This window comes from Oryzias melastigma, linkage group LG19, assembly GCF_002922805.2.
Source record: "Oryzias melastigma strain HK-1 linkage group LG19, ASM292280v2, whole genome shotgun sequence".
Taxonomy (NCBI): Eukaryota; Metazoa; Chordata; class Actinopteri; order Beloniformes; family Adrianichthyidae; genus Oryzias; species Oryzias melastigma.
Window position 1 is genome coordinate 20,468,917 of NC_050530.1, and position 26,653 is coordinate 20,495,569.

At 40.0% G+C, this 26,653-nt stretch overlaps 1 protein-coding gene and 1 long non-coding RNA gene across 2 annotated transcripts; one reads left to right on the forward strand and one right to left on the reverse strand.

Moving 5' to 3' along the window:
* adoa (2-aminoethanethiol (cysteamine) dioxygenase a) lies at positions 1–8,631 on the reverse strand. Its single transcript, XM_024298136.1, has 2 exons — positions 8,054–8,631; positions 1–1,355 (listed from the first exon to the last, which is right to left on the reverse strand). The coding sequence occupies exons 1-2, from the start codon at positions 8,378–8,380 to the stop codon at positions 915–917; spliced, it is 768 nt and encodes a 255-aa protein (XP_024153904.1). The 5' UTR covers positions 8,381–8,631; the 3' UTR covers positions 1–914.
* A 122-nt stretch (positions 8,632–8,753) lies between these two features.
* Positions 8,754–16,747, forward strand: LOC112162337. The gene is made up of 3 exons (XR_002922049.2): positions 8,754–8,956; positions 14,479–14,615; positions 16,380–16,747. It is a non-coding gene; the product is annotated as an uncharacterized LOC112162337 (long non-coding RNA).
* The last annotated feature ends 9,906 nt before the right edge of the window (positions 16,748–26,653 follow it).

The window sequence follows — 26,653 nt, forward strand, 5'->3', positions numbered from 1 at the left end:
TGGTCTTCACTCTTCTGTTTTATTGTTCCACATAGAAACATCCAAATAATATGCTTTTGACAAAGAACTTTGTGCAGTGTAACATATGACAGAGCAAAGAAGAGTCTCAGATAACATACAGTGACTTGACAGGAACAGTGATGAAGAAACGTCTCAAAGACATTTTGGTTTGGGATGAGGCTTCAACAGGATCTTCTGAGTGGAGTTTAGAAGCTGTGATCTGCACTGAAAATCACTCAGTTACATGAGTTCCAGTTACTGAAGCCAGAAGAAACATCCTCTATAAGATGTAAGAGACGAGGATCAGCCGAACAGTAAAATCCGCTCTTACTTCCTGTTATGAAGCTGCCATCTTGAGTTTGGCCTTCAAATAGCGGGCAGCTCCCTGACTTTCAAAAACTGCTTAGAAGACACAGCTGTTTGTGATGGAAATGTGTCAAAGTTCAAATGGAACCTCCGGATCAGACGTACGACACAAATATCAAAGTGTCGGCTTTATTAAGATAATACTGTAGTGTAGGTTAAGACAAAGGCGTTACGAGACGATAAAGTATGTGCATATATGTGTTTACTGTAGTGTGAACGTCAATAATAATAAAAAATCTTCTTCTGGATACGTAGACAAACATTGGCACATAAGGCAGCTGGAGTTCAGTTACAGGCTTTGGCATTAAGACACGTGACGATGTGGAGGATCTCTGCAGCGGCGATGAGGCCCAGCAGAGGAGCTGAACGTCACTCACACACCATTTGGCAGAAAACATTCATTGTGTACAAGGCAGCACAACTGTCGGATGCAGTCTGGGAAGTGGATGCAACCGGGCCTGAAGTAGAACCTTCAAGCGAGGCTTTGGGTCCGTTTGGATTCCAGGTGACCTGCGTTTCTCCACGTGAATGGACAGAGGGCTCACCCCTCAGATCACCACGGCTGGGCCGGGGTAAGGCTCCCCGCCACACCAGAAGTCCTCTGGCTGAGGGATTTCTAGCAGCCACACCTCCTCGTCCTTCTCCTTCTGGCCTCCCTTCGCCACAGTTCCTTCTTCCGCTGCCGTCTGCAGCAGTTTGTAATAGTGACAGTCCCTCCCGTCGTCTGGATTGTAGGGAGGGGCCAGGATATCCAGGAAAGCAGCAGGCCCCTCCACGGCGTCGATCTGGTGGAGGTTGTCCCGAACAGGAGTGAGGAGACACGGCCCGCTCTCCTCGGAGTACTGGGCGACGGAGCGGAGCACGGAGCGCCACACGGAGGCCCTCTGCAGCGGCTCCAGAGGAGGCTCGAAGGGAGGAGACGCGCCGGTCTTGGTGGAGCCACCCTCAAGCTTGTCAAAACATCGGACATTCACCTTTCCGTACAGAACCTGAGGACAAACAGAGGGGGTTTTTGTGAAGATCTGCGTTACAATGAAAGCAGTAAAACCCCGAAGGATGAGGACTTCTGACTACAGCCTTCCAGGAATTCCTGCACACTCTCTCCATACATGAGGAAGTCCACCTTAAGATAAAGATCAGCTCACAGGGCGTCTGAAAACAGAGCTCTGCAGTCTCAGTCATTCAGTCTTTTCTGCTGACTGGAGAACATTTTAACGAGATCAGCTTCAGAATCATTTCAACTCTTAAAAAATACCAGGAGTGTGTGAACAGTTTTGACTATTGATTGAGGAATAAAAGAGCATTTACAGTCTGGAGGGGTCTGATTAATAACCCCCAAAAGTGACCTGTTGCTGATGTAAGAACTGCTAGCTCTAAGAAGTCTGATGGGGTCAAGTTAGACAGTTAAAAGGTGACTTGAAGGAAAAATAATAAATACAGTGAAAAAGCATGAAGGTCAGAAGAGGACTGGTGTAGTGCAGAGGTCTGCAACCTGAGGCTCCGGAGCCACACGGGGTTCTTTTACCCCTCCATTGTGGCTCTTAAACTTAAAAGAAAAACACTAATAATAATTTGGGGTTTGTAGTTTTGTTTCTTTTGTTTTATTAACTAAAGATTTGTCATTTCTGTTTAGATATTTCATGTGTTGATAACTGAGCATACTGATTGTAAAAGGTTTAATCTACTCAGTGCAAGTTTTGCTGTTAAAAGTATAAAAACTACAAATCTGGATTCCACACAGATGTTGCCATTTTTATACAAGTAAGTACAAGGAGAACAGAGGATCATATTGACGGAATACACCAAGTTTGAGGCAGGGTGATCTTATTTGACTTGGTGCACTTTATTTTGAAAGGAACTCGCATGTATTGCTTACAAAAGTAAAATAAATTAGAATTTTATTTATATAAAAACATTGCACCGTTATAATGCAACTATGTTGCTTTAAAAGCCAATGTTAGACTTATGGCTTAATGACTGCAAAAACAGAAATAAATTGAGTTTTTTGGTGAACATTGTGGCTCTCGCTGGGTTTTGGTCCATAAAAACCAGAGCCTTTGGGGTTAAAGGTCGCACACCCCTAGTGGGGTGTTTTCACTGATCCTAAGAAAACACAGGAGCAACAGGTGGATGGAAACCAGCAGTCTTGCATCTCCAGGCTCTCCTGAAGGTTCGTATGAGCCGTTGGACCTGATCCTTGGGGAATCTATCCTCCAGGATAAGGACCCTATTAGATAGTGTGTGTTCAAATGAATGAAACACAGGAAGGATAACTAGAAGAATAAAGACTAAAATGAAGAGTTTTCTCTGGGTCATCGATCATTCCAAGACTAAGAGGGACAATAATAGCCGACACAAATTTTGCTAAGTTTGCTTACCTTATATTAAAATAGAACCAGAAGTAAAAAACCCTCCCACCTTTGTGACACCAGAAACCTTAAATGGCATGGCACGCATAACCAGAGGACAGGGTGTCCCAAACCATGTGACAGTGAGGTACATCTCCAGCTAAAACCCAACTGTAAGATTACAGCACGCACAAAGAATGCAAGACGGAATCGTCCCATTACAATTCATGACAACTTCAGAAACAACATGGTAGTGCCTACCACACATGACACAACCAGCAGGGGAAGGGTGAAGAAAAAAACACAGGCTGATAGACACAGGCAGGCCCAATCAAGAGGAAGAATGAGACGTAAGAAAAACCCTGACATCATTCACACCACCCTCGGAAACGTTCGTTCAAGTAGAATTCTAGCAGCCACTTCCAATGAAAAATATGTGTGTTTGGAGTAGTGCTGCCACAAGCAACTATTTTAATAGTTGACTAAACACTGATTATTTTTTCTGATTGGTCGAGTAATCGGATCATGCGCAAACTAGATGTAAAGCATAAATCTTACCCATCATTAGCTTTAAACTAACTAAAAACTAGATATATAGCATTTTCAGTGATATTACTAGTGTGAAAGCTGTATGCTGAATTTGGCTGCTGAAGATGCTGAAACTGATAGATGAAGATGCTGAAGCTGATAGCTGAAAACACTGAAGTTGATAGCCAGCTAAAATATTAGTTCAATGCCAAATTAGCCAAAAAACTGAAAAAAGCCTAAATTAGCCAAAACAGTTACCATGCTGATGAAATATTAGCAAAACTCCAAATAACCAAAAAAACAAAAAAGCCAAAATTAGTCAAAATAGCTAGTATGCAGGTGAAATATTAGCTTCACTCTTAATTAGCCTAAAAAACTGAAAAAAATCCTAAATTAGCCAATAGCATGTAGCTGAAATATTAGAACAACAAATTAGCCTAAAAAACCTCAACAAATGTCAAATTAGTCCACAAAGCTAGCAGGATGCCATTACAGTTTTTAACTTTACTACACTCTGACTCCATATAATATAAAGTAACAACTAATCGACTAATAAATTAGTTGTTGGTTGTTTTCTTTTAGTCAATTAGTCTTAAGAGACGCAAGTCTCTAAGATCGTGTTTGGGCTCTACGTACAAAACGTGCAGTCACTGAACGAATTTAAAACAGGTTGAACTTTGACCACTCAGGGACTCAGGTTTCATTGTGATGTATGGAACCAGACGGCTGGGTGATACGGCCAAAAGATAAAATCTATTTTTTTTCACAACAAATTTAAATTTTGACTGCGAGATTTTCATCAAGACTCTTCCAATTGTAGGTGGCGCTAGCAAACAATAGAAAAAGATGAAATAGACGCTCCTTTCTTGTCCAGTGTGAGGGCTAAACATGTGTTCAAGAACCCGTAGTAAGAGTCGTGTTCATAGCTTCAAATGCTACATCCCATACCCAAAAGGATTCCTCATAGTTTTACCAGGGCAATGCATGGAGGCATTAGAGAGGGAATGTGGTTTCCTATCACCGGATCAAGAGATAAGCCACCTCTGATGGATGAAGCCCCATTTGGATAGATGCCATCAGAACCCCACAACAGAAGAGCAGAAATTGGTCAACAACTTGTCTGTATTTATTTGGATGCTCTCTAGAAATGACTCCCAGCAGAGCTTTGAATCAGTACACGGATGTCACCTCACTGACGGTCATCAGAGGAAATCAGGCCGAGACATGACAACTGAAAGAGGTTTGTAGCATGTTTGGAGGGATGTGTTGCACTTTCATTCCTAACAGGAGTTACGCATGGTGACACTATGGATTGAAGGCTTTGTCCAGTGAACGACAAGAACATACAAGTTTATTTCATATTTTTTTCTTTAAGAGGAGCAATTTGATGACTAGCATTCTCACCACCTCGCTCTTGCGTTCATGGTGCGCCATATGTCATGCATCAGTCGTCAGAGCCGCCCGCAGTGATCACCATGATCAGCATGGATTCAATAACGGTGAATGTGCAGCAAAACAAGCCTCTCTGGAATAAACCGAAGATCAGCGGCGCCCTTTCCCCCTCCCTGCTGACTCTGACCCACACAAGCCAGGGTCACATGACCAGATGACACCAGGTTATGTTTGACACATTTACTACATTCTTTTATTTACTAGATTGTTTTTTATCTCATTACATGTCAGCTCCTTTTCGCCATTGTTTTGCACACTGCTCGTCAAAGTCTCAGCCTCGCAAATATACTCCATTTATTCTTTTTATATATGTTGTGATTTTGAGGCTTAACCTTCAAGCACGCCAACATGGGAATCTGTTAAAAACTAGCTAGATTACTTTATAATAACATGTTGAAAAAAGGAGTACATTAGCTTAAAGTTTGTAGGAGGTTGTATTCTGTTTATGAAACACTGAGTCATTGTAGGAATGCACCACATTCACCAAAACACAAACTGGAAAGAGCTACAGCTTTTAAGGCCACATATAGATAATAAACTGATACATCTGAAGATAAGGACGAACTTTAAACACATAGATTCTGAGATTTAAGGTGGACTGGCAGATTCTGGATCCCTTTTCCTGACTGGACCGAGCGTACTCCTGATCTCTTTTATCAAAGATAGCATTCCAACGGGAAAAGGGAATCCAGAGGAACCCAGCCAGCTGTCTCCCTAATGAAATAAGAGACAGATTAAGCCAGGTGGGCCTTCAGCTAACAGACCAAACATTTACTGAAGACACTGTACCAACAGGAGTGAAGAACCGGGCTGAACAGACCTCAGAGGAGACACAAATGCTTCTATTTGCTGAATTTAAATTCATCATCATATGAAATAAAGTTTTAATAAAAAGAAAAAGGAGCATCTCTTTAAACTGGAGTATCTAGAATATTTACTGGTTTTACCCAGACATTGCTTGTAAATGTACTGTACAGTAGTCCACTGGTAAATGCAGGCATGTCAAAGAGCCTAAACCAAAGATTTCTGCTTTTCTTTCATTGTTGTCCCAAAGTCACTGTCCAAAGTATATAGGAAGATCCATCAAAGTTTGAGGCAAACTTGGTCTTTTTGTTTGTTTTCACACCATTTAGGGGAAAAACAAAACTCTCTAAATCCTAAAATTCTGGCCTCTCCCCCATTACTCCAGGTGGACACACCTGTAGACATCATGTCTCATCATGGAAACAGGCGTGATGTCCAGCTTTTTGAATCTTATCAAACATTTTAAGCCATTTTAGGTTATTTTAAAGGCAACTTAATCCAAGCACCACACCTCTAACAGCAGGAATGGATTCATTCAGACTGGAGGATGGACACTGGGCTTGGATCAGGATTGGTTCAGACATTTGTCATTAACTCCTGCCAAACAGTCAGTCTTAGCCTAAATGTAAATGGAAACCACATTTTTGCTCAGATTTCAAATGACCACATCCACAGGACTCCTCCCCCCAAAATGACATTAAGAGGCTCCTCCTTCTTCTGGACTCATCGTGCTTTTCTGCTTTCTCCTTCCACATACTAATTCCTTACTTCTGTTATCCTGACATTTGAGGTGGGTGCAGGTTTGGATGGGGTTAACATACGACCATGCTGAAGATGGACATACTTGAGGTTTTTAATAAGGGAAATTGGATGTTTTTGTCACTTGTTTGGGGATCTCCGAGTTTCCTTTGAAAAACTAAAATCTAATTTTAACTTGGAAAAAACAACAACTACAAAATAGTTTAATTGTGTGATTGCTCAGTAATCATTCACACAATTAAACTAATGCTCCTTTCTGTACGTCTTTTTCAGCACTTAAACACTCAATCACACTTTCAGTGATTTCAATGATCTTGGTATCAAAAGGTTCAGCTCGTTCAGGACATTACTGTTTGTATATTTGGTATTCATAAACTTCATAGTTTTTGACATATTGAGAAAAACATGCCGCATAGGAAATGAATGAGAAAGTTTTCAAATTCGAACATTTTAAGTAGATTTTTTAACACGTCTTTAAATATATTCATGGGCTATGTTTTCATCATTTAGAGTAATTTTGCAAAAATTTGAGTTTATCTATTATTTTAGCAACATGCTAACGTTTTTGGCTAATTTAGTTTACTGAGGATTTTTAGGCAGTTTTGGAGTTTAGCTAGTAAGTAAGCAATGTGCTAGCTTCTTCTTTTTTTTGGATTATTTGGCATCTACTGAACTTTTTTATGCTAATTTGGAGTTTAGCTAATATTTTGGCAACATGCTAACATCTTTTGGCTAATTTGTTATCTACTGAGGGTTTTTAGGGGAATTTAGAGTTTAGCTTCTAATTTATCAAAATGCTAACATTTTTGACTAATTTAGTTTACTGAGAATTTTTAGGCTATTTTGGAGTTTAGCAAATACCTGAGCAACAAGCTAGCTTTTTTGGCATCTACTGAGGTTTTTTGTGCTAATTTGGAGTTTAGCTCATGTTTTAGCAACACACTACTATTTTTTTGTAAATTTGGCATATATTCGGGATTTTTAAGCAATTTTGATAACAATTCTTCCTAATTTTAGGTCAACTTCAGTGCTCTTTCATATTTCTTTAACAACATTTCTAGTCTTTTACCAAATTTAACATTTTGAAAAAGCTTTTGCATTTTCAGCAAATCCCTTCAGCAATTAAAGTAAATTGTGTCACCTTTTTTAGGAAAAAGCTTCAGCATCTTCAGTGACTATTTTCAGCAAAAAGCATTCACACTACCATTATCGCAGGTTATGCAACTTTTCTAGTTGATATTGTTTTCAGGAGTATGAAATCAATTCAGAATAGTCGCGTTTTACCAGCATTCCTTTAGTATTTGCAGTATCTATTACTGACTGAGGTTCAGTCCTTGTGCCTGAGCATCTCCAGGAGAACAGGAAGGTTTTCTCTGTGAAAACACATCACTGATTCAATCAAATCAGGGTCATTTTAAGTGACTGAGCAAACAAACAAGAAAAATTCCTCGGAAATAATCAGTTCTAAGTGAAAAACTGAAGTAGAGTGTGGAAGAAGAAGAGGTTCAGAAGGTCAGGAAGACCTAAAGAACTTTCTAAATAGCTCCCTGATAGTCTGGAAACAAAACAGAAGAATGGGAGGAGCCTAAGATTGTTTCCACATCATAAGTCTGCAAATGCATAGAAGTAAATTAGATCACTTTGCTCTTTCTCCTTCTAGACCAAATCCATTAGGTTTTGGATCTGCTGCTGAAGCAAGCCTGTGCGGTCAGAGGCCCAGGTGAGTCAGGCAGGTAAGAACAGGTGAGGAAAACCTAACTGAAAAGAACCAGCACAACATCTGCAGCAGTCCAGACCTTCAGCATCCCGTTCATGCCCGGGTGGTCGTGCAGCGGGATGGAGGCGCCGGGCCGCAGCAGGAACACCCCCATGCTGAACACCTCCGTCTCACAGATGTGCATGTACGTGACCGGGGGGCTCTGGAGCCCCGCCGCCCCGGAGCCGCCTTTGCCTCTGCGGGGAGCGATCTTCAGGTCCGCGGCCCTGACGGCGGTCACCAGGGAGATCAGTTTATCCGCCACCACCTTGTTATCCCCGTTGGCCGAAGTCTTCATCCCTTTGAAGGCCACGTTGGCCTGCTTCGCTATTTTCTGGATTAGGGGGGTTTTGTTGTCCCGCGGCATTCTAGCGGTTATCAAAGTGTCGACGGCTCCGGTCCGAAGGAAGCGCCTTTCCGGGGCTTTTTCCTGCCCGAATGTCCCACGGAGGTGGTCGGTCCAAGTTCAGAAAATATCTAACCTGGTAACCGGGATAAAGAGGAAGAAAATGACACTTGTAAATGTCATATTTCTCCTCTACAACTCATTTCTACCGTCTCCTCTCTGCTTCGTCCACCCTCTGAGAGTCTGCGCGCGGAACGAAAGGGATTCTGGGATATGAAGTACCGCATGAAACTCCACAATTTTTACTTTCAGATTTATTTTAAAAATAAGCCAGAATTTTTTTGTTTTACTTAATTATATGAATAAAAGTTAACTTAATTTGGCATTTAGACGTCATTTTAATGGCTAAAATAGAATATAAATATCCTAAAATCTAATATTACTACAATTCCCAGAAGCCACCGGGAGAAGTTTGTGCTGAGAGGGGAAGGCCACACAGGCCATTGAACTCTCCTCAGCCCTTCCCTGTCCAGCCTCCATCACAGGGTCTGATGCTCCTCTGAGTTCTCTACAGGTCACATTTACGTCATGTTAACGGTCAGTTTTAATTTTATTCAGCATAGACAAATTATAATGTTTTCTGAAGCTGAAAGTTGGAGATACATGTTCAAATGTTCCTGTTGAGTCAAGTTAATGGTTGAAAACTTACAACAAACCAAAGAACATAAACACCAGAAATTATTTGATTCGCAAGAGTCTGGATCGATTTAATTCAGATTTTTATCGAATCTTTTGATCCTCTCAATTCGATTCAATTCAATTTTGAGTTTACACACTTTAGACCAATTTGTCTAGAAATACATTAATAATCCACTATATGTTTTGGATATATTTACATTAATCTGATACAGTTCACATACTGTAAAATATACTAGTGAAATTTCATTTTTAACACTGTTACATGGATTCTCAAAAAGAGAAGCTCTAACAAAAATGTTCAGATCATTATCATTGTAAACATTGTTCTGGTTCTCCTGGAGGACGTTTCAGTTTGGACACTAGGTGGCAATTGCACTGTAGCATTACACCTTTTTCAAGAAGAATGAGCAGATATATAGCACTACCTGCAATAATGCTAGTGTAAATGCTGTGAGCTGAATGTGGCCGCTGAAGATGCTAGTGCTAATAGCTGAAGATGCTAAATTGATAACTAAACACACTGAAGCTAATAGCTAAAAAATGCTGAAGCTGAGAGCTAGCTAAAATGTTAGCAAAATTCCAAATTAAAAAAAAATTCTAAGTTAGCTAAAACAGCTAGCATGTAGCTAAAATATTAGCTAAATGCCAATTAGCCTAAAAATACTGGTAAAATGTATAATTTAGCCAAAACAGCTAGCATAAAGCTAACATATTAGCTAAGCCCCAAATTAGCCTAAAAAAGGCCGCAAAAAACGTAATTAGCCAAAACAGCTAGCATGTAGCTAAAATATTAGCTAAACTCAAAAACAGCCTTGAATTAATTAGTAAATGCCAAAACAGTGGAAAAATCTAGCGTAAAAAGAGCTGAATGTTTTAATAGCTGAAAGAGCTGAAGAGCTATAAACGTCTAAAAATACCTGCACAAGAAAAATAATTATAAAGAAAAAGTGAATCACTATTAAACCAATAAATATTCTCTCCTCTCCATCATAGTTCAGACTGCAGAAGGCTGGAATAAAAAGTCCCGTTCTATGTGGTTCTCCATCGGTGTTTCTGATAGTCTGTGGGGGGCTGGGACGAATGTGGAGGTGGCCCTGATCTGGCCTGTGGGCCGTAGTTTGGGGACCACTGTTTCGGACCACACATGGTTACTTTAAAATATATTTCCTTACAAGAGTTTGGAAAATTCATGTTTGTGAGTTTATAAAGATGTTCATTTAGTCAGAATGTATGTTTAGGTCAACCGAGCGTCAGTATTAGCCCTCCTATGGGAAATTCCATTAAACATTAGCATCAAGCTAGCGGACTTTAGCTTTATGTGCTAAATCGATATATATTTTTATGAATCGAGTATTGATCTATTAAGCTTAAATCGATTAATCAATTTAATCAACCCAGCCCTAATGCAATCCACAGTTTAATTCTTGTCACAACTGCAGTGATCAGTTTATTTTGCAATAGAAGTTATAACCCCCCAAAAATATATCTTTAGAGTTTAAGCTATACTTTTTAGCTGATGTACATTTGATGCTTTGTTTATTTCAAATTGCATGCATAAATATTAAGACGCTGCAGAATTAGAGGTTCGTGGTGACTGACAGTGTCTGTAGGAGCAGGAGGAAGTGATCATGATGAACCCCATTGCTGACTCACATCCCCAACACTCTCAAAGAAGAGGCTGAGTCATCTGCAGCAAAACACTGTGAACATTGCTGATCACATGTGTGGAGAGGGTTTACGTTGAGGACCCCCACCCCCCCAATGTGTGCCTTTTCTTTCATTTTTTCCGTACATGTCATTCAGTGTATTTGTGTGGCTTGGCTGATTATGTTTCATGTGTGATGGGAACGGGGGACACAAAGCAAACAAAATCCTCTTGAGAAATAATGAGGACGCTGCATTGTGGTCCGTACTCTCATTTGTGTGAGGATGACACAGGAACACTGTCACTGCACTACTACCATATATTCCAGGGTCTGTGGGAGAGTTGGGGTTTACTCTATGGCACATGTGTCAAAGTCAAGGCCCGGGGGCTGGATCCGGTCCACCAGGTAATTCTATCCGGCCCTCCAGATCATTTTATTTTATTGCTATTAATGACCCGATGTTATCTTGCGCTTTTGTTTAACTTCTATAAATTTGACAAAACATATTTTTATGAAGAGTAAAATATTGAAAGTTGTTTAAGGTTTAAATTGATTTATTCTGGAATAATATTCCTGCATTTTTATTATTCATAATTATTAGAGAAATTAGAGAATTAATTATTTTAATTATGATGCTGAGGTTGGAGATCCCAGGAAAGAGGCCCAGAGGAAGACCAACGAGGAGGTTCATGGATGCAGAGAAGGAGGACATGGGTGAGGAGGATGTAGGGGAGCAGGTTGGATGGAGGCAGAGGATTTGCCTCCTAAAGGGAGCAGAGGTTTAAGAGGAGAGGTGATTCACAACATGTTTAATTTCTGAAAGAGTTGCATGGGGCTTCCCAGCTGTGAGTTGCAGACCTCAAATTAATGTGAGTCTTGGAGTTTTTGAGTGTCCAAAGACCACATAATAAGGAGCTTATCTCATTGGAGAAACACTCAGTTTCAGTCTCTGATGTTCATCTCACCATTGTGAGTTTGTGTGCATGAAACAACATTGTTGAGTTATGTGTTCACTGAGGACAAAGTTGTCTCAGACCTCTGTTTGTCTGAGATCCTATTTGCATCTGAAGCTGGTCCTCAGACATAAAGCCAACATTATTCTCCTCTGTTTAAAATGTGCATGACTGGCATTGCAGAGAAGTCAAGCGAGCTTCATCATGCGGTGTTCAGAGACTGCCAAAGAACCCTGAATGGACAGACGGACCGCTAGTTGGATGCACACTTACAGAGATACATGCACAGCGGGAGGACACACACACACACGTATGTTCACTTTAGATAAGTGTACACCATGTGTTCATACCGTTGATGGAGGGACAGGTGAACATCCCACTGTGAATGAGTGATCAAATAAGGGTTTGTCCTCATGCACGCATATTCATGAGCAGACACACAGCTGTATTCATGCACACATTCCTGACCTCTGGAATTAGCATAACGGGACAATGAGACGATGGTAACAGTTCCTCATGTATGGCTGAGCCGCCTTTGTGTTTGAGTCAATATACAGATTGTTCCTTTCCATCCGATTTGTTATTATTTTTTCTTTTATATAACGAGTCTTTGACTTGTTGTCCTCGGTGCCCTCATTACCACTGAGACAGACCTGACTCCTGTGTTCACAAGAATGCTGGCAGGAACAACATAAAGCAGCTTGTCTCAGAAGAAGAAAGTAGACAAAACTTGGTTCATCAGAGGAAACATTTGATCATATGACATTTATTCAAAATCAAAACATTTTTCCATGAACACAAACAGTGATGCATAACTTCACTTGAACAGAAGAGTTCAGCTCCTCTGATGACCAAGGATCTCCTCGCAGCCTCTGATAGTCTTATCCTGTATTCATGCAGTATTCAGCAAGAATGACCAGAATATTGAACTGTTGACTGGATGTAGCTTTACTAAAACAAGAACATTTAATACATATAAATTACTCACAATGACTTAGGGCAGGAGTGTTAAACTCAATCGCACAAGGGGGCAAAATCAAAAACACGCCTTAGATCACGGGCCAAAAAGAATAAACATTTATTGAACACTATAAAACAACATTTTTAAAACTTTAAAACCATAACTTTTAATATAAATATGAACTAGATATATAGTATTACCTGTGATAATGCTAGTGTGAATGCTGTAAGCTGAATTTGGCAGCTGAAGATGCTGACATTGATAGCTAAAAACACTGAAGCTGATAGGTGAAAACGCTGAAGCTGATAGGTGAAAACGCTGAAGCTGATAGCCAGCTAAAAATATTGGCTAAATACCAAATTAGCCAAAACAGCTAACATGTAGCAGAAATATTAGTTAAAGTCCAAAATACCTTAAAAAATCTTAGTAAATGCCAAAATAATCTAAAACGCTATTAGAATGGCAATTTTTAAAACTTTAAAACCGTAACTTTTTAACATTATTATGAACAACAAAAAGGCAGGAATATTATTCCAGAATAAATCAACTCGACTTGACTTTGACACATGACTTAGGGACTTAGAGAAAAACTCAGTGGATGTCATATACAGTGTTTGTTTCACTTCACAGATCTTTGGGATAGCAAGTCAATTGTATTGTGGTCACAGACAAACCTCATTTAGTGTTTTCCACACAGTGGTCTCAGTGTTTACAGTGTGAATTACTTTTCGGGGCTACAGCAAAAAAAAAAAAATCCTAAATAGAAAAACCTTTTCAATGTGGCATGAATTTCAACATTCTGTGGGTCTAAAAAGCTAATTTTGCCAGTAAGTCATTCCAAGTTCATCATTCAAATGGACCTGAAGACACGATGTTGCTAAATAGAGAAGCAGCCTGACTATGGCGCCAGCTCTGGGTATCGATAATAATTCCAAGAAACGATTCGATTCACAAGAGCCTGAATCGATTCTTTCAATTCTTCAATACAATAAATTTTGAGTTTACACATTTATACACATTTCTTTATAAATACATTAATAATCTACTATATGTTTTGAATATATTCATATTACTCTGATCCAGTTCACATACTGTAAATGTATCAGTGAAATAATGAGATTGTTAATATCATCCAGTGTTACATGGATTCTCTAAAGGAGAAGTTCTAACTAAAATGTTCAGATCATTAACATTGTAAACATTGTTCTGCTTCTCCTGGAGGATGTTTCAGTTTGACAACTGGTGATCGCGCTATAGAAGTACACCTTATTCAAGAAGAAGAAAAAAGAATTAGGAAAAAAAAACTATTAGACTTCTTTACCAGATGTGAGGGTAGGGTTTACAAACAAACCATTCACAACCAACTCCACCACTTTGACTGGAATGACAGAAGACCGGTGCAGGTGACTCGACTGATACCAAGACACTGCTATGAACATTTGCAGTAGACCATGTGACCTGGACAATGCAGCAATGGTCGACCGTCCTGTTCACTGATGAGAGTTGGGTCACCGTGCAGAGAGATAACGATCATCAACATTGTTGGAAAACGCGAGGTGAGCAATACCCCGACGTCAAGATGATCTGCAGGGTTTGCTTTGGTGGAGGACATGCAACAGTCTGGACAGACATCACAAGTCAGAGCAAAACCAGTTTGGTTCTTGCAGATGGTCCAGTCCCTTCATGTTCTTATATGAGAAACATCATAGAACCATCATCATCCACCAGTACAGCCCCAACCTCTGTTCATGGAGGATAACGCTCCACCACATGGTGAAACAAATGTCACAGCTGAAATTCAGGAAGTGGGAGAGCCTTATATGGTATGACCAGCAATGACCTCTGACCTGAACCCCATAGAGCACGTCTGGGACCAGCTGAAGCAGAGACTTGAGGAAGAGTGGAACGCCTCAGAACATCGAGAGGATGGTGAGGAGCAGGAGACATCACGGTCAAGATGTTGTTGCAACAAATGGTGGAAATATGACATAAACATGGTCAGTGCTTGTTATTTGGGTCTATATTTATTATTGTCTTAACTTTTGGGTAATACATGTCAAACTATTATTAAATTAATCAAAGAGAATTTTTACTTATTTCATTAAAATTCAGACCAAATAAGAAAAGCACTCAAGTACATAACATGATTCTTAATTATTGTGAGTGGTGTGATTTAGTCAGAATCATTGTTCTTGTTGTTTTGCTTTATTTGATTCTCAATGGAGTTTATTTATGATTTCTACAGCTAAGCCAAAAATGTTCACGGTAGACTTTAGTTTTTCCTTTGAGTAGATTTTCATTGCCTGTTAATGTTGTTTTTACTATGAGAGTACTGAGGTTTCTATTGGCCTTTTAAGGTTCCTTCTCTGGCTTTTGCTATTATGGTTTCACATGACTTTATCAGTTATCAAGTACAATGATCAATTATAGGCATTTAAGTGCAAATGTCAAGATTTTGTGTTCTGGGAACATCATGTTATTCTGTAATTCAGTAATTAGACTTCTATCTCTGAAAGATCACAGCATCTATTTCCTGTCTGAGTCACAGTTTCTCTGGTGAAAGGTACACCCCCCTTGTACACACACAAACACACACACTCACAGAGGAACACAAAATCACTCGAACAAGCTCTTGAGATAAAACACTGTGCTCTCTGTCTCGCTGCCTCAATGACTCTCGTTTGAATGTTAGAAAATCTCTCGCCGTCACTTCCTTGTTTTGTTCTTGCGGTGGTCTGCCCTTCTTTTCATCTTTTGTCTGCTGCACTCGTCTGCTTCTGAGGAGCCCTCTCAACCTCCATCACTACAATGGTTTGGATGTTTTTTGTGTCACGATCAAGGGTTTGAGGTTGTTCGTGCATCTTTATCAAGTGAACGCTTTTGCTAAATTGCAGGAGATTGAACATATGTAAGTCTGAGTTGACTTTGAATTTATTCTTGGCAGAATCTTGAGTTAGCACATGCAGCCCCACCTCTTGGACCTCCCTCTGAGCCAGGGAAGTCCAACTCGATCGCACAAGGGACCAAAATCCAAAACACACCTTAGGTCGCTGGCTGAACAGGATAAACATTTATTAAAGACTATAAAACTATATTTTTAAAACTTTAAAACTGTAACTTTTTAACATAGTTATGAACTAGATATATGCAATTCCCTGTGGTAATGCTAGTGTGGATGCTGTTTGAGTTTAAGTTAAGCCCTAATTTTAGGGCTGTGCGCGGTAATGCGTTAACACACATGATTAACAAAATATAATTAATATTCATTAATGGTAATTATTCTCACCTCATGGAGCAGCAGTCTTTCACTTTGCCTCGGCAGTGCAGTCATCCATAGCGTGCATTAAAACCTTTATTTGGGTTTTTCCACACGTATACCATGGTTATTTACAAAATAAATACATATTCAAGCAGTTTTTAATTCATTAATCTTGTTATTTTTTTATTTAGATCGTTTTTTCACAAAAAGCGAACTCTTTGATCTGTGGTCTGGCGGGTCGTCGGTGGCCCTTGACTGCAGCGGCAAAAGAAAGATAAAAATGATGATAGTTACGATGGCATAAATGAAGCTTCAGTTCAGGAAGAACGTTCACCTCTTAATGCTTGTTATTATTTTTAGAAGATGAAAGAAAACGTTGTTTTAAAGCAGCCAGCACAGTATAGCACAGGGGTCCTAAACCTTTTCTTGTGAGGCCCACATAGCTGTTTTGTTCTCTGATGAAAAAGTTGAAAACTGAACTCAAACATTTAATGTTTTCCAGAAAGCCATATATAACCACATGGGAGCCAAGCCTGCAGAAGAGTGGAATAAAAGGCACATTTCATGCAGGTCTCGTTTGCATGGCCAGACTAAAAAGAAAAAAATCATGCATCTCTGACAGTTTTCAGGAGGCCGGGCAAAATGTGGAGGCAGGCCAGATCCTGGTATAGAGCAGTGACCGGAACTTTTGTTTTTTGTTTTTTTAGGTGTGCAGGTTTGTTTCTTATTGTTGTATGTCAGCATCTTTGCTCTCTTGGAGTATAAAAGTCTTTAGAGTTCTGCTTATCTTACTGTTGAGGTGTTTTGTACACACAAGTTACTCTTCTGGGTCAACACATGATAAATGTAAATATTTCAGACAATAAAAATGAAGGAACATTTTCTCTCTGTTGTACTTTGTTCAGAATTGTCATCAAATTTACCTGGTAAAACATTGTGATTAATCACAAAACAAAAGTGTGATTAATCCGATATATTTTTAATCAATTGACAGCATTAATTAAAAATGCGTGTTCTAAATGAACAGTGTCGTGTGTAAATTTAGGCAAATACTGTAACTAAAAAAACATTATTGCGATTAATTCCTGTTAATTTTTTCCCAGTTTGTGATTAATTAGTTTTTTTTTTTTTTATCGATTCTTGGCCCTAATTTATTTGTTTGTTTGTTTTAAACCTAATGTTTCATTTTAGAGCAGAGCTATTGACCAGACAGTCTTTCTTGTTACATAAGTTGAAACCATTGATATATATTACTGGATTGGAGATCATGTGATGTATGGCACAAGTCTTCCCAAGTGATGAACAGAGGAGGTCCAAAGTACAAAAAGAACCACAAAAGGGGACGCAATGGTTTGCAATCAACTTCAGAAACCTTGATAAAAAAAAAATGGTATTGAGAGGAATCATCACAGGACAGGAATCTCATTTTAATAGAGAGAAATCAGGCTGGGAACCATGAACTGTGCGCTAAAGTGGGTGCTAGCAACTCATGAGAGACATGCTAGTTTGGTTCTTCGATGTATGTTTTTATTAATGTTTGATGTTTTAAAATATGGCCGATGTTATTTGCACATATTTACATGCAACCTGCACCAAAACTGATGTGAATTCATGTTGGGAACACGTAACGTGCGGCCAAGATGCATATTGTTGTGCTGGCACAGTATCATGTAGCTCGGCTGAATCTTGTTTTTCTGTCGGTTTTTTTTTTTGGCAAGTAAGTGAAAAGTGAGTTCGCACATAATTTTCTAAATCTGTGCTGCCAGTGTTGAGTTTTTTTCTTGGTCGTACGGACCGGAGAAAGGCCAGCTAGAATATACAGCGCTAACGCTAACGCTAGCTTTCTGCTCAGTGACATAAACACAGCAGAGATCAGATGTTAGTGAAGGAGCTGTGGATGTAAACTTTAACCTGCATCAACATTTACTGCTATTATCTCTGTTTTTGAATCTTAACAGTTTGGCAGATGTATTTGATGTTATCATCAAGTTTAAAAATGTTTCTTGTATCAGTTAAAGATGCTAGCTGGAGCCTTTTTCTCAAAGTACAATGAGATCGTCTATTTGAAGGTAAATTTTGAATGCAATTGAGATTACTATGTATGTAATCCAAAAATACATACTGAAATACATTTGTACTTTCATTTGAAAATTTGGTAACATTTTTTTTTCTAATAGGGAAAGGGCTTTGTTTCAAAACTTTGTCAGTTATTCGTGCTATTAAACTTCATCAATCTCCCTCTTTTCTGGGCTTGGGTGACAAGTATTTACAAGTTCAGTTAAATAGATTTTAGCACAGAGACAAAATAAAAAATTACAGATATTCAGAAGCTGTTAATTTGACAGCAATGCATTATCTATAACAGCAGAAGGCGCAATTCTTGCACTATTAACAGATTTATCTTCATAGATAATAAATATTTAAACATACCACAAGATCAATCATTTTCTAGACTTTAATTCCAGTCATATTTTATAAAAATCGGTTGAGAAATGAGGGAACGAGCCTGATTTTTGTGGTTGATTTCTGCCTGTCCTCCACATAAACAGCAGTGTTCTCAACGCATAATAACGGTGCCTGCATGCGCACGTCTCTGTCTATAGCAGCAAAGAGGCAAGGGGAAATCCAGTTGTATACAGCTCACAAAAATTAAAGGAGCCCTTTAAAGAACCCCATTAGATACATCAGATCTCAATCTGAAGTTGGATATCTATACAAATAACAACAGGGCAGTGTCTTAGGAACAAAAGGATGCCACGTCTTTTAATGGAAATAAAAGTGTTCAGCCTACAGAGGCTCAATAGTGTAGACACCATAAAATCAGAGTGAAATGAAGATGTGGCAGGCTAGTCCAGTTTTTCCAAAACTTAATTTCTGCAACTCAGAATGCTTTTCCGTATCTTGTGTGGCCCCCACCAGCTTGTATGCATGCTTGACAACGTCTCTGCATGCTCCTAATGAGATGACGGATGGTGTCTTGTAGCATTTCCTCCCAGATCTTTGTGAGGGCATCCCTGAGCTGTTGTACAGTCTGAGGAGCAACCTGAAGTCTGTTCCTGATTGTTTGGGTAGAGACATTCACACCAGTGGCCCTCTGGAGGTCATTCTGTAGGGCACGAGCAGTGCTCAGCCTGTTCCTCCTTGCACAAAGGAGCAGATATGGGTCCTGCTGAGGGGTTGAGGACCTTCTACGGCCCTGTCCAGCTCTCCCAGAATAACCAGCAGTCTCCTGAAATCTCCTCCATGTTCTGGAGATTGTGCTGGGAGACACATTAAACCTTCTTGCTGCAGCACGTGTGGATGTGCCATCCTGGAGAAGTTGGACAACCTGTTCAACTTCTGTAGGGTTAAGGAATCTCCTCATACTGCCAGTAGAGATAATTATCAAGCCAAAATCAGCACGAGTGGAAAACCAGCCAAAAAAGATCAAGAGGGAGAAACTTGAAATAACCTCCACATGTAACACCAGTCCTGTTTGGAGGGTTTTCTAATTGTTGCCACTGAAGTGCACCTGTTGTTAATTCCATGAACACCAATACAGCTGAAATTGATTAACGAGGAACTCAGCTGGTTAACCAACAAGAACATTATCAGACAGGTTTAATTCAATTTATGCCAGGCCCAATAAAAAAGTGTTCCTTTAATTTTTATGAGCAGTGTATATCAATGGTTGAAACTCATCATCTAGTCCAAACAAGAGATCAGTGAGGTGACGTATACCTGGTGTCCATTCATGCATCACTGAATTGTGGCATGAACAGTGAAATCCATTTTCATATTTAATGAAGTCATTCAATCAGAAGCTGTGAATCTTCCTGCTGAAGACACTATCTGCTGTGAGAACAAACTACAGCTGATGTGGAACCAAGGCCACACATTTGCATGAGTATGTTTCCTGAAGCTCCCAGCCTTTGTTGACCTTCTCTCTCATTTATAGCTGAGGCATATTTAAACTATTTTCCTGCTCTCATACAGAGCGGTGCTGTCCTGATGTGACAGATGAATCAAGTCCTCCTCTCTGAAGACTTCCATTCACATTGAATGCTGTGCTGAGAAATCCCAGGAATGTCCATCAGGAACCAGAGGGCCAATGATCGTCCTTCCTCCAGCATCAGCCATCCCACAAAGACCTGTGCAGGTGCCCGTCCATCCTCCCATGTGTCATCTGTGGCCAAACCCAGACGTGAGGTGCTGTCACATTGAGTGTTCCTGTACGAGAGGCCCCGTCAAAGCGGCCACGGGCCTCGTCGGAGCCTGCAGTGCAGCGCCAACTCAATCTTAGTAGCCCACAAAGTGACGAGAGTGGGAGCTGTCCCATCAGTCTCCATTACAGGAAAGTGTTGGTGCTTTTCTGTCGTGTTCCTGTGGTACTCCAAGGGAGATGCTGTCTCATACATCATCAGGGAACAAAGGGCCTGGTCAAGGTGGTGAAAAGAGGGAGGGGATCCTTCCTGCCCCTGTCCCCCACCCCCCTGCTCCTTAGGTCCCTCAAACCTCGGGGGAAACTTACAAGAATCTGCAGTAATTCATATGCAGAGGTGTTGGTTTTTATTTGTTTATCTGTCTCTGAGGCTGCACTTTTTTCACTAAACTGCTCAAAGCAATCCCTTAGACCTGCTTCATGGTGGAAGACATTTATTTTTTATTTTATTGAAATCAAACCCTACTTTAATTCCTCAATAATTCACAGTAGTGGGCAGTCTCAGACCTGGACAGCCTCTGTCTGGAAGTCTTCAAACCAGTGGGCCTCAAAATACCACCTCTACCATCGGGCTTATCGCTGGTCTGATACTGACACAAAAAACAGAAATGGAGTGTTTGTGTCCGAATTACTCCCCTAACTCCTAAATACTAAAAAGCTTTATAGTGCCCTGTATCTTAAAGACAATTCGGATATGATGCTCACGACTTTCTTCTGTTTTTCTAAACGCTGGATATGACGTCACCTATTTCACAAAGTCAAAATTCAATGAATACGAACATTTAACGTTTATTTATGACTCCATTGTGTTCCGATGTTGAAAATGTGGATGGTTTATTAAAAAATACATTTAAACACGTTTTTTGTTTCTAAATTGTTTGACCGCAATGCATTGTGGTCTATATATGCTAATCTAGTAAGCATTGATGCACGCTAGATTTTCGCAAAGACTTCTGGGAAATTTCGATTCTGGAATTAGTAGATTCAGACAGCACTAGAAAATGGAAAACGAACAATATAGTGAGTTAACTCACTATATTTTGGGGGAATTTGGACATAGCTAGTGTCTTATTTCAGAAAGGCTTTTTTTTCTTTTTATTCTAAAAGAACCATTTGATGAAGTAAATACGAGGCATTCTGACGGATGAGACAGATGACAGCATGTCTGCTCCTGTTCTTATTTCAACAAAGGAACAACAGACATTCACATTAGATACTAGTAGTATTACTGTAGTACCAATACATTTCAATGAACTAGTTACCTATTATCTGGTATATCTGATCTCACTCCTCTTTCACAAAACGTATAATTCAATGACAGGCTGTCAGCAACATAAAGAGAAGGTTTGTTTCTGGATCATATTTTCACTGAGCCAACAGAGACTTAAAGACCCACTACAATGAAAATGGTGTTTTGATGTTTTTAACATGTTCTTGTTGCATTTTTCTCATTATTGATGACAGATATAAAAATTAAAACTGAACATTTCTTTATTCAAATCATGATGGATCAGATAAAAGGTGCAGGTAAAAACCAGTGGTTTGAAAAAGCTTGGGTTTGTGACGCAGTAAATGCCACGGGCAAGCCAAAGTCTCTTCACTCCGCTACAATTCTAAAGAATCCCCTGTCGGACAAATAGATCCATGAACGTCGTTGTTTTTCTCGTCTAAGCTGTACGGCTGGAGGTTCAATATTGCTCATTGTTTTTGTTGCACCACTAATGTTAGGTTAAAGTTGTGAGGGGCTGTAAGCTAGCTGGAGAGAGCTCTCAGGTATGGGTGACAGGAAGGAGGCAGGCTTACTCTGCACCAACAGTCTTGCCCACAACTCAGATGAGAATTACTAATGAGCTGCCATTCTGCAGAAACTATGTCCTTGAAAATGACAGTTCTTTCAGATTTTGGATAAAAACAAAATAATCCTACTTAAAAGACTACTAGAAATACATCAAAAGATGAGGAGCAGGAATTCATCAGTAGTTTGCCTCAGAGTCGTGGGTGGGATTGATCTCGAGGAGCACCACTTCCAATACAAAGTGGTTCAGAGAGCTTATGGTCCACCCAGTCTATTTTCTTTTTTCAAACTATGTTCCTGCCCCTGATTCACAACCCCCCACCCCTCCTCATTGCTGAGATCTCTTTACTCTCTCCCACTAGTTTACAGCTGCTCACAGCCTCAACTTAACAATAGCAATACAACAAAAATAGTTAGCAAATATCAGAGCAATCCAATACAGACCTTTGATCCAGATTCCAGCTCAGACGAGGACAACAAAGACGTTCATGGATCTGATTGTCTGTAAGTGGATGATCAGGGGTCCGTTTTAAGAAGCAGATTTAACAAATTCAGAACTAAGAACTACAAGTTCACTGACTCAGAGTTCAAAATCTCAGAGTTTTCGGTTTCAGAGCAGCTGAAAAAGTTTGAAAAAAAAATGATAAAGTTTGATTCAATCAACTTGAAGTTGTTGGAATCAGAATCAGGTGCGAGCGTCACAACCATTAAAAGCCCTGATCATTGGAGCAAAGACAGCACGATTCACCATGGTAACGGGAAAAAACTCCTTTAGGGCTTTATACTTCATGGCGACAGAAATTGATGAGTTCCTGCAAGCATATGCCGACTACGAGCACATTTTCATCAAGAAGATCAACACAGCTGCAGCGGTAAAACAGAGAGAACAAATATCTGCAGAGTTAACTCGTACGACTACATCTGAATCATTTCAGTTCAGGAGAAGAACTAAATCATGTCAGGAAGGTCATTTTGTTAACCCCCCCAAGGCACAAACCAGACCTCTGCATTGGAAGGCGGCCGCACTAACCACAGCATTAACGCTTGATATGTCTCTTTAAGCACTTTGACAAGCATCTCCAATGTTTAAGGTTTAAAGATTTCTGTTGTTAAGGGTTTTAACCCTTCCGCTCTCCTTGGTTTGTTAACATTGAAAGTGGGGTCATTTGGACCCCACAAGACAGTCCTTCCAAGACAGAGAGTTTCACTAATGTCCATGGCAGACATATATTACTGTCCACCTTTGTCCACATTTGTCATAGAAAGAATCACACATCAATATGTGGGTGGAGTCATCTGGACCCCAAAGAGAGCGGGAGGGTTAAAAAGAGGAAAAGATAACTTGATATTATTAATAGTTGGAAAGCCGTATTGCTCAAATAAATTGGGAAATGCCAGGCAATCGACTCGTGTCCTCCAAATCCTCTCTAGAAGTAAATAACATTTCCTCTGGATTAATCCAGCCTCCTCGTCTCCTCTATGAATGGACGTGTCATTTTAGTCTCTGTGTGGTGGAAACGTGACGTCTCTAATGTGAATGTTCTCTAAATGTTCATGAGGAACTCATATTTGAACATCTTTCACTTTAAAAAGGGGCGGAGACCGCAGAGAACTCTAAGTTTCCTGAAGAAAACCTGCTACCGACCAGGTTACGTTCACAGACTCAGTTGCCGTAGTGATTGATTCTGAGTTCAGCTTAACCCGCTTCATGAAACGGGTTTGGTTTGAGGCTCTTTCCCGGGTTTAAGTTACCTCCGTTTCTCGAACCAGAAACAGAGTTTCAACATAACCTGCTTCTTGAAACGGGCTCATGCAAGGAGTGGAGCAGGACGACTTTGGCCCAACAATTACAGATTTTATGAAAGAAATACAAGCTTTTTCCATCCAATTCTGTTTAATATTGATTCAAATAAAGAAATTCTCAAAAACACAATATGAATCTTATATTTCTTTATAAACTGCATGTTCTCCATCATGACTAAAAATGCTACAAGAACATGTTAGAATTTTCATTGGGGTTTCTCTTCAGATTTGGTGACTTCTCTTTTACCTTGAATAAGGATTTGTGTTCTATTTTTTTGTTTTTGTTATTCTAGTTTAAATCTTGAACCATTGCACTGTGTAATCTCTTGTTCACATCGTAATAGTATAGCACAGACACTTGGGACACAGTCAGAGTTTACACACAGGTAATAGTTTCCATCAATGTGGCTGCAGCCATGAAGAATGACCCGGTTCTGCTCCATTGTTTTCCTCTTCGCTGTGGCTCATCTGAACCGTGATGGATAGAGATGCACTTTTATCATCAGCTTCAGTTTGCTCTAAGGATTTGTGGTTAAACAAACCCAAGGAGCATTCAGCACCAAGACACCGGTTAAAGAAGAGTAATGGACCATCATCAAGTTCTGCCGTCCACGGCTGATCCGCCGCAAACGCAGAGAGCATTTACCAAAGACTTTGACCCTGTTTAACTTTGGTGTTGAGGTTTGTTCTACACAACTCTTACTTCCACACTTTATACGTCATAGATCACTGTTACGTCAAAGCAGTTCTTTATCTTATAATGTTACTGCCACAGATCTGTAATGAGTTATAAGACTTCGGGATTCCTTTTAGGGACATTCATTAAATTTCTATAGTAGTAAAATGTCCCATTCTGAAATGACTCGCGCCACAGAACATTTCAAGTGACATTTCCAGTTTGGTTTGATCATGACTTTGCCAGTCCAGCCAACAAAAATCACTAAACTGAAACCAAGAAGACAGAAAAGAAGAATCCCAATCCAAGTCTGGAAAGGGTTTATAGATGTAAAGGGATCAACAGCTGACACCTGCTCACATCAATGAGGGCTGGACGTAAACTTCCGCTTTTTAGTTTAAAGAAATTAACCTGTTGGCTAAATTTTGTTCAAAAACAGAACCTGAGGCTTCAATTCTTCCAAAGACACTTGGGTTGTATTCAGACGGGACACATTCAGTCCTCTTAATGTGAATCAGAGTTGGTTTCCTCCAATAATCTGGAACAAAGTTTTTTTTATCTTTGATTTTTGAGTTTCACTAATGTCCATGGCAGACATAAAATCCTGTCCACCTTTGTCCACATTTGTCATAGAAGGAATCACACATCAATATATGGGTGGAGTCATCTGGACCCCAAGTGTCCTGTGGGTGACTGTCAATGAGAGACTGCTGAGTGGCATCCAGGAACTGTGCGCTGGGGTTGCTGAGAGATGTAGTGCAGTCAGTACTCTGGAGATCTGAGTACTGAGAGTACAGAGGTGACCAGAGGGGGAACAAAGTGCAGACTCTTAACAGAACCGCTCTCTGACCCATCCTTTGAGGTGCTCTGGGTTAATCGGAGTGAACTTTGGTTTGCTCTGAGTTCAAAAACAAAGTGGTCCAAGAGCGAAACCAAAACGGCCATCGTAGCCGGTCATTGTGGTGTGGAGACATCTAGGGTTCGCCGTCGAATATAAGGATTAGGGAGCAAAATGTGTTAACAAGATGTACAATGTCTGCAAGATTTGTCTCATCTCTGTTTCATACAATGCGGGAAACATGTCCAACATGACCGCCCACCTCTGACGTCATCACCCAGCCCTGACACAGTCTTAAAGTTAAACAACTAAGCAGGTAATCAAAACATCCCAGATATATTTCAAAAGACTTGCAATGGTACCTCAGATAAACACAAGAAAATATCAGACTCATACTCAGAAAACTTTATCGGCCCCAGAGGTGAATTCATTTGTAGCACTTCCAGTGCAGTTTCACACAGAACACAATCACATGAATGTGTCAGACCATCGTAGTTTAAAATGAGTGCTCCTTAGCTCCACAACAACACACAACAATGTCACCTCAGCAATAACCTAAAAAAACACTTTTATCTAAATTCAACAATGTAATGGCTGAGGGCACAAAAGACTGCGAAAAACGGTTGGTTTTTCGTGTCGGAGCATAAAATCGACGCCCTGAAGGCATCAGAACAAAGTCAGGAGTCAGAGGATGCTGGGGCTGTCCCAGGATGCTCTTGGCTTTCTTTAGCACCTGTTCCTTCCACAGAGAGGGAAGGTCCCTCAGTCTAACACCAATTACTTTAGAGCAGGTCTTGACAATACCCTTCAGTTTGTTTTTGTCTTTAAGAGACAGACCATAAAATCAGTAAATACATGAAAATGTTAAAATACTCTCAATAAAAAATCAATCTCCATGTCCTTTGTTTTAGCCACATTTAAATCAAGATAATTGGTGTCACACCAACTGTGATAAAGCAGGCCCGTGGTTAGTTTCAGCTGCAGATAACAGAGACACTAGAACAGTGTCGTCTGAGAATTTGATTAAAAATCTGTTCTCTTCTGAAGATCTGCAACTGTCTGTGTACAAGATAAAAAGGAGAGGGGGAAGGACACACCCCTGAGGAGACCCTGTGTTACAAGTGGAAGGTGGGGATAATTCTCCATTAACAAGAACCCGCTGAGACCGGTCTGTAAGAAAACTTAAAATCAATAAAAGAAGCTGATCTGGGAGGTTAACATCAGAAGCCAGTCTTTGGATCAGAATGTGAGGCTGCATTCTATTAAAAGCAGAGGAAAAATCTGCAAATAAAAGTCTAACATGAGCCTCGGAGTTCTCAAGGTGCTTAAAAACAGTGTTCAATAAAAAGAGTTTAGCATCCTCGACTCCCTTTTCAGACTGGTATGCAAATTGCAGAGGATCCAGTTTCCCTTCAGTTAAGAACAAGATAAAAGAATTTAAAATATGTTCAAAACTTTTCATG

What these genes read in the sequence shown, in the direction of transcription:
- adoa (XM_024298136.1), bottom strand. Translation starts at nt 8,380, where the DNA reads ATGCCGCGGGACAACAAAACCCCCCTAATCCAGAAAATAGCGAAGCAG. An exon ending in GCATGAACGGGATGCTGAAG is followed by an intron (nt 1,356 to 8,053) that starts GTCTGGACTGCT and finishes GTTTGTCCTCAG; the next exon opens with GTTCTGTACGGAAAGGTGAA.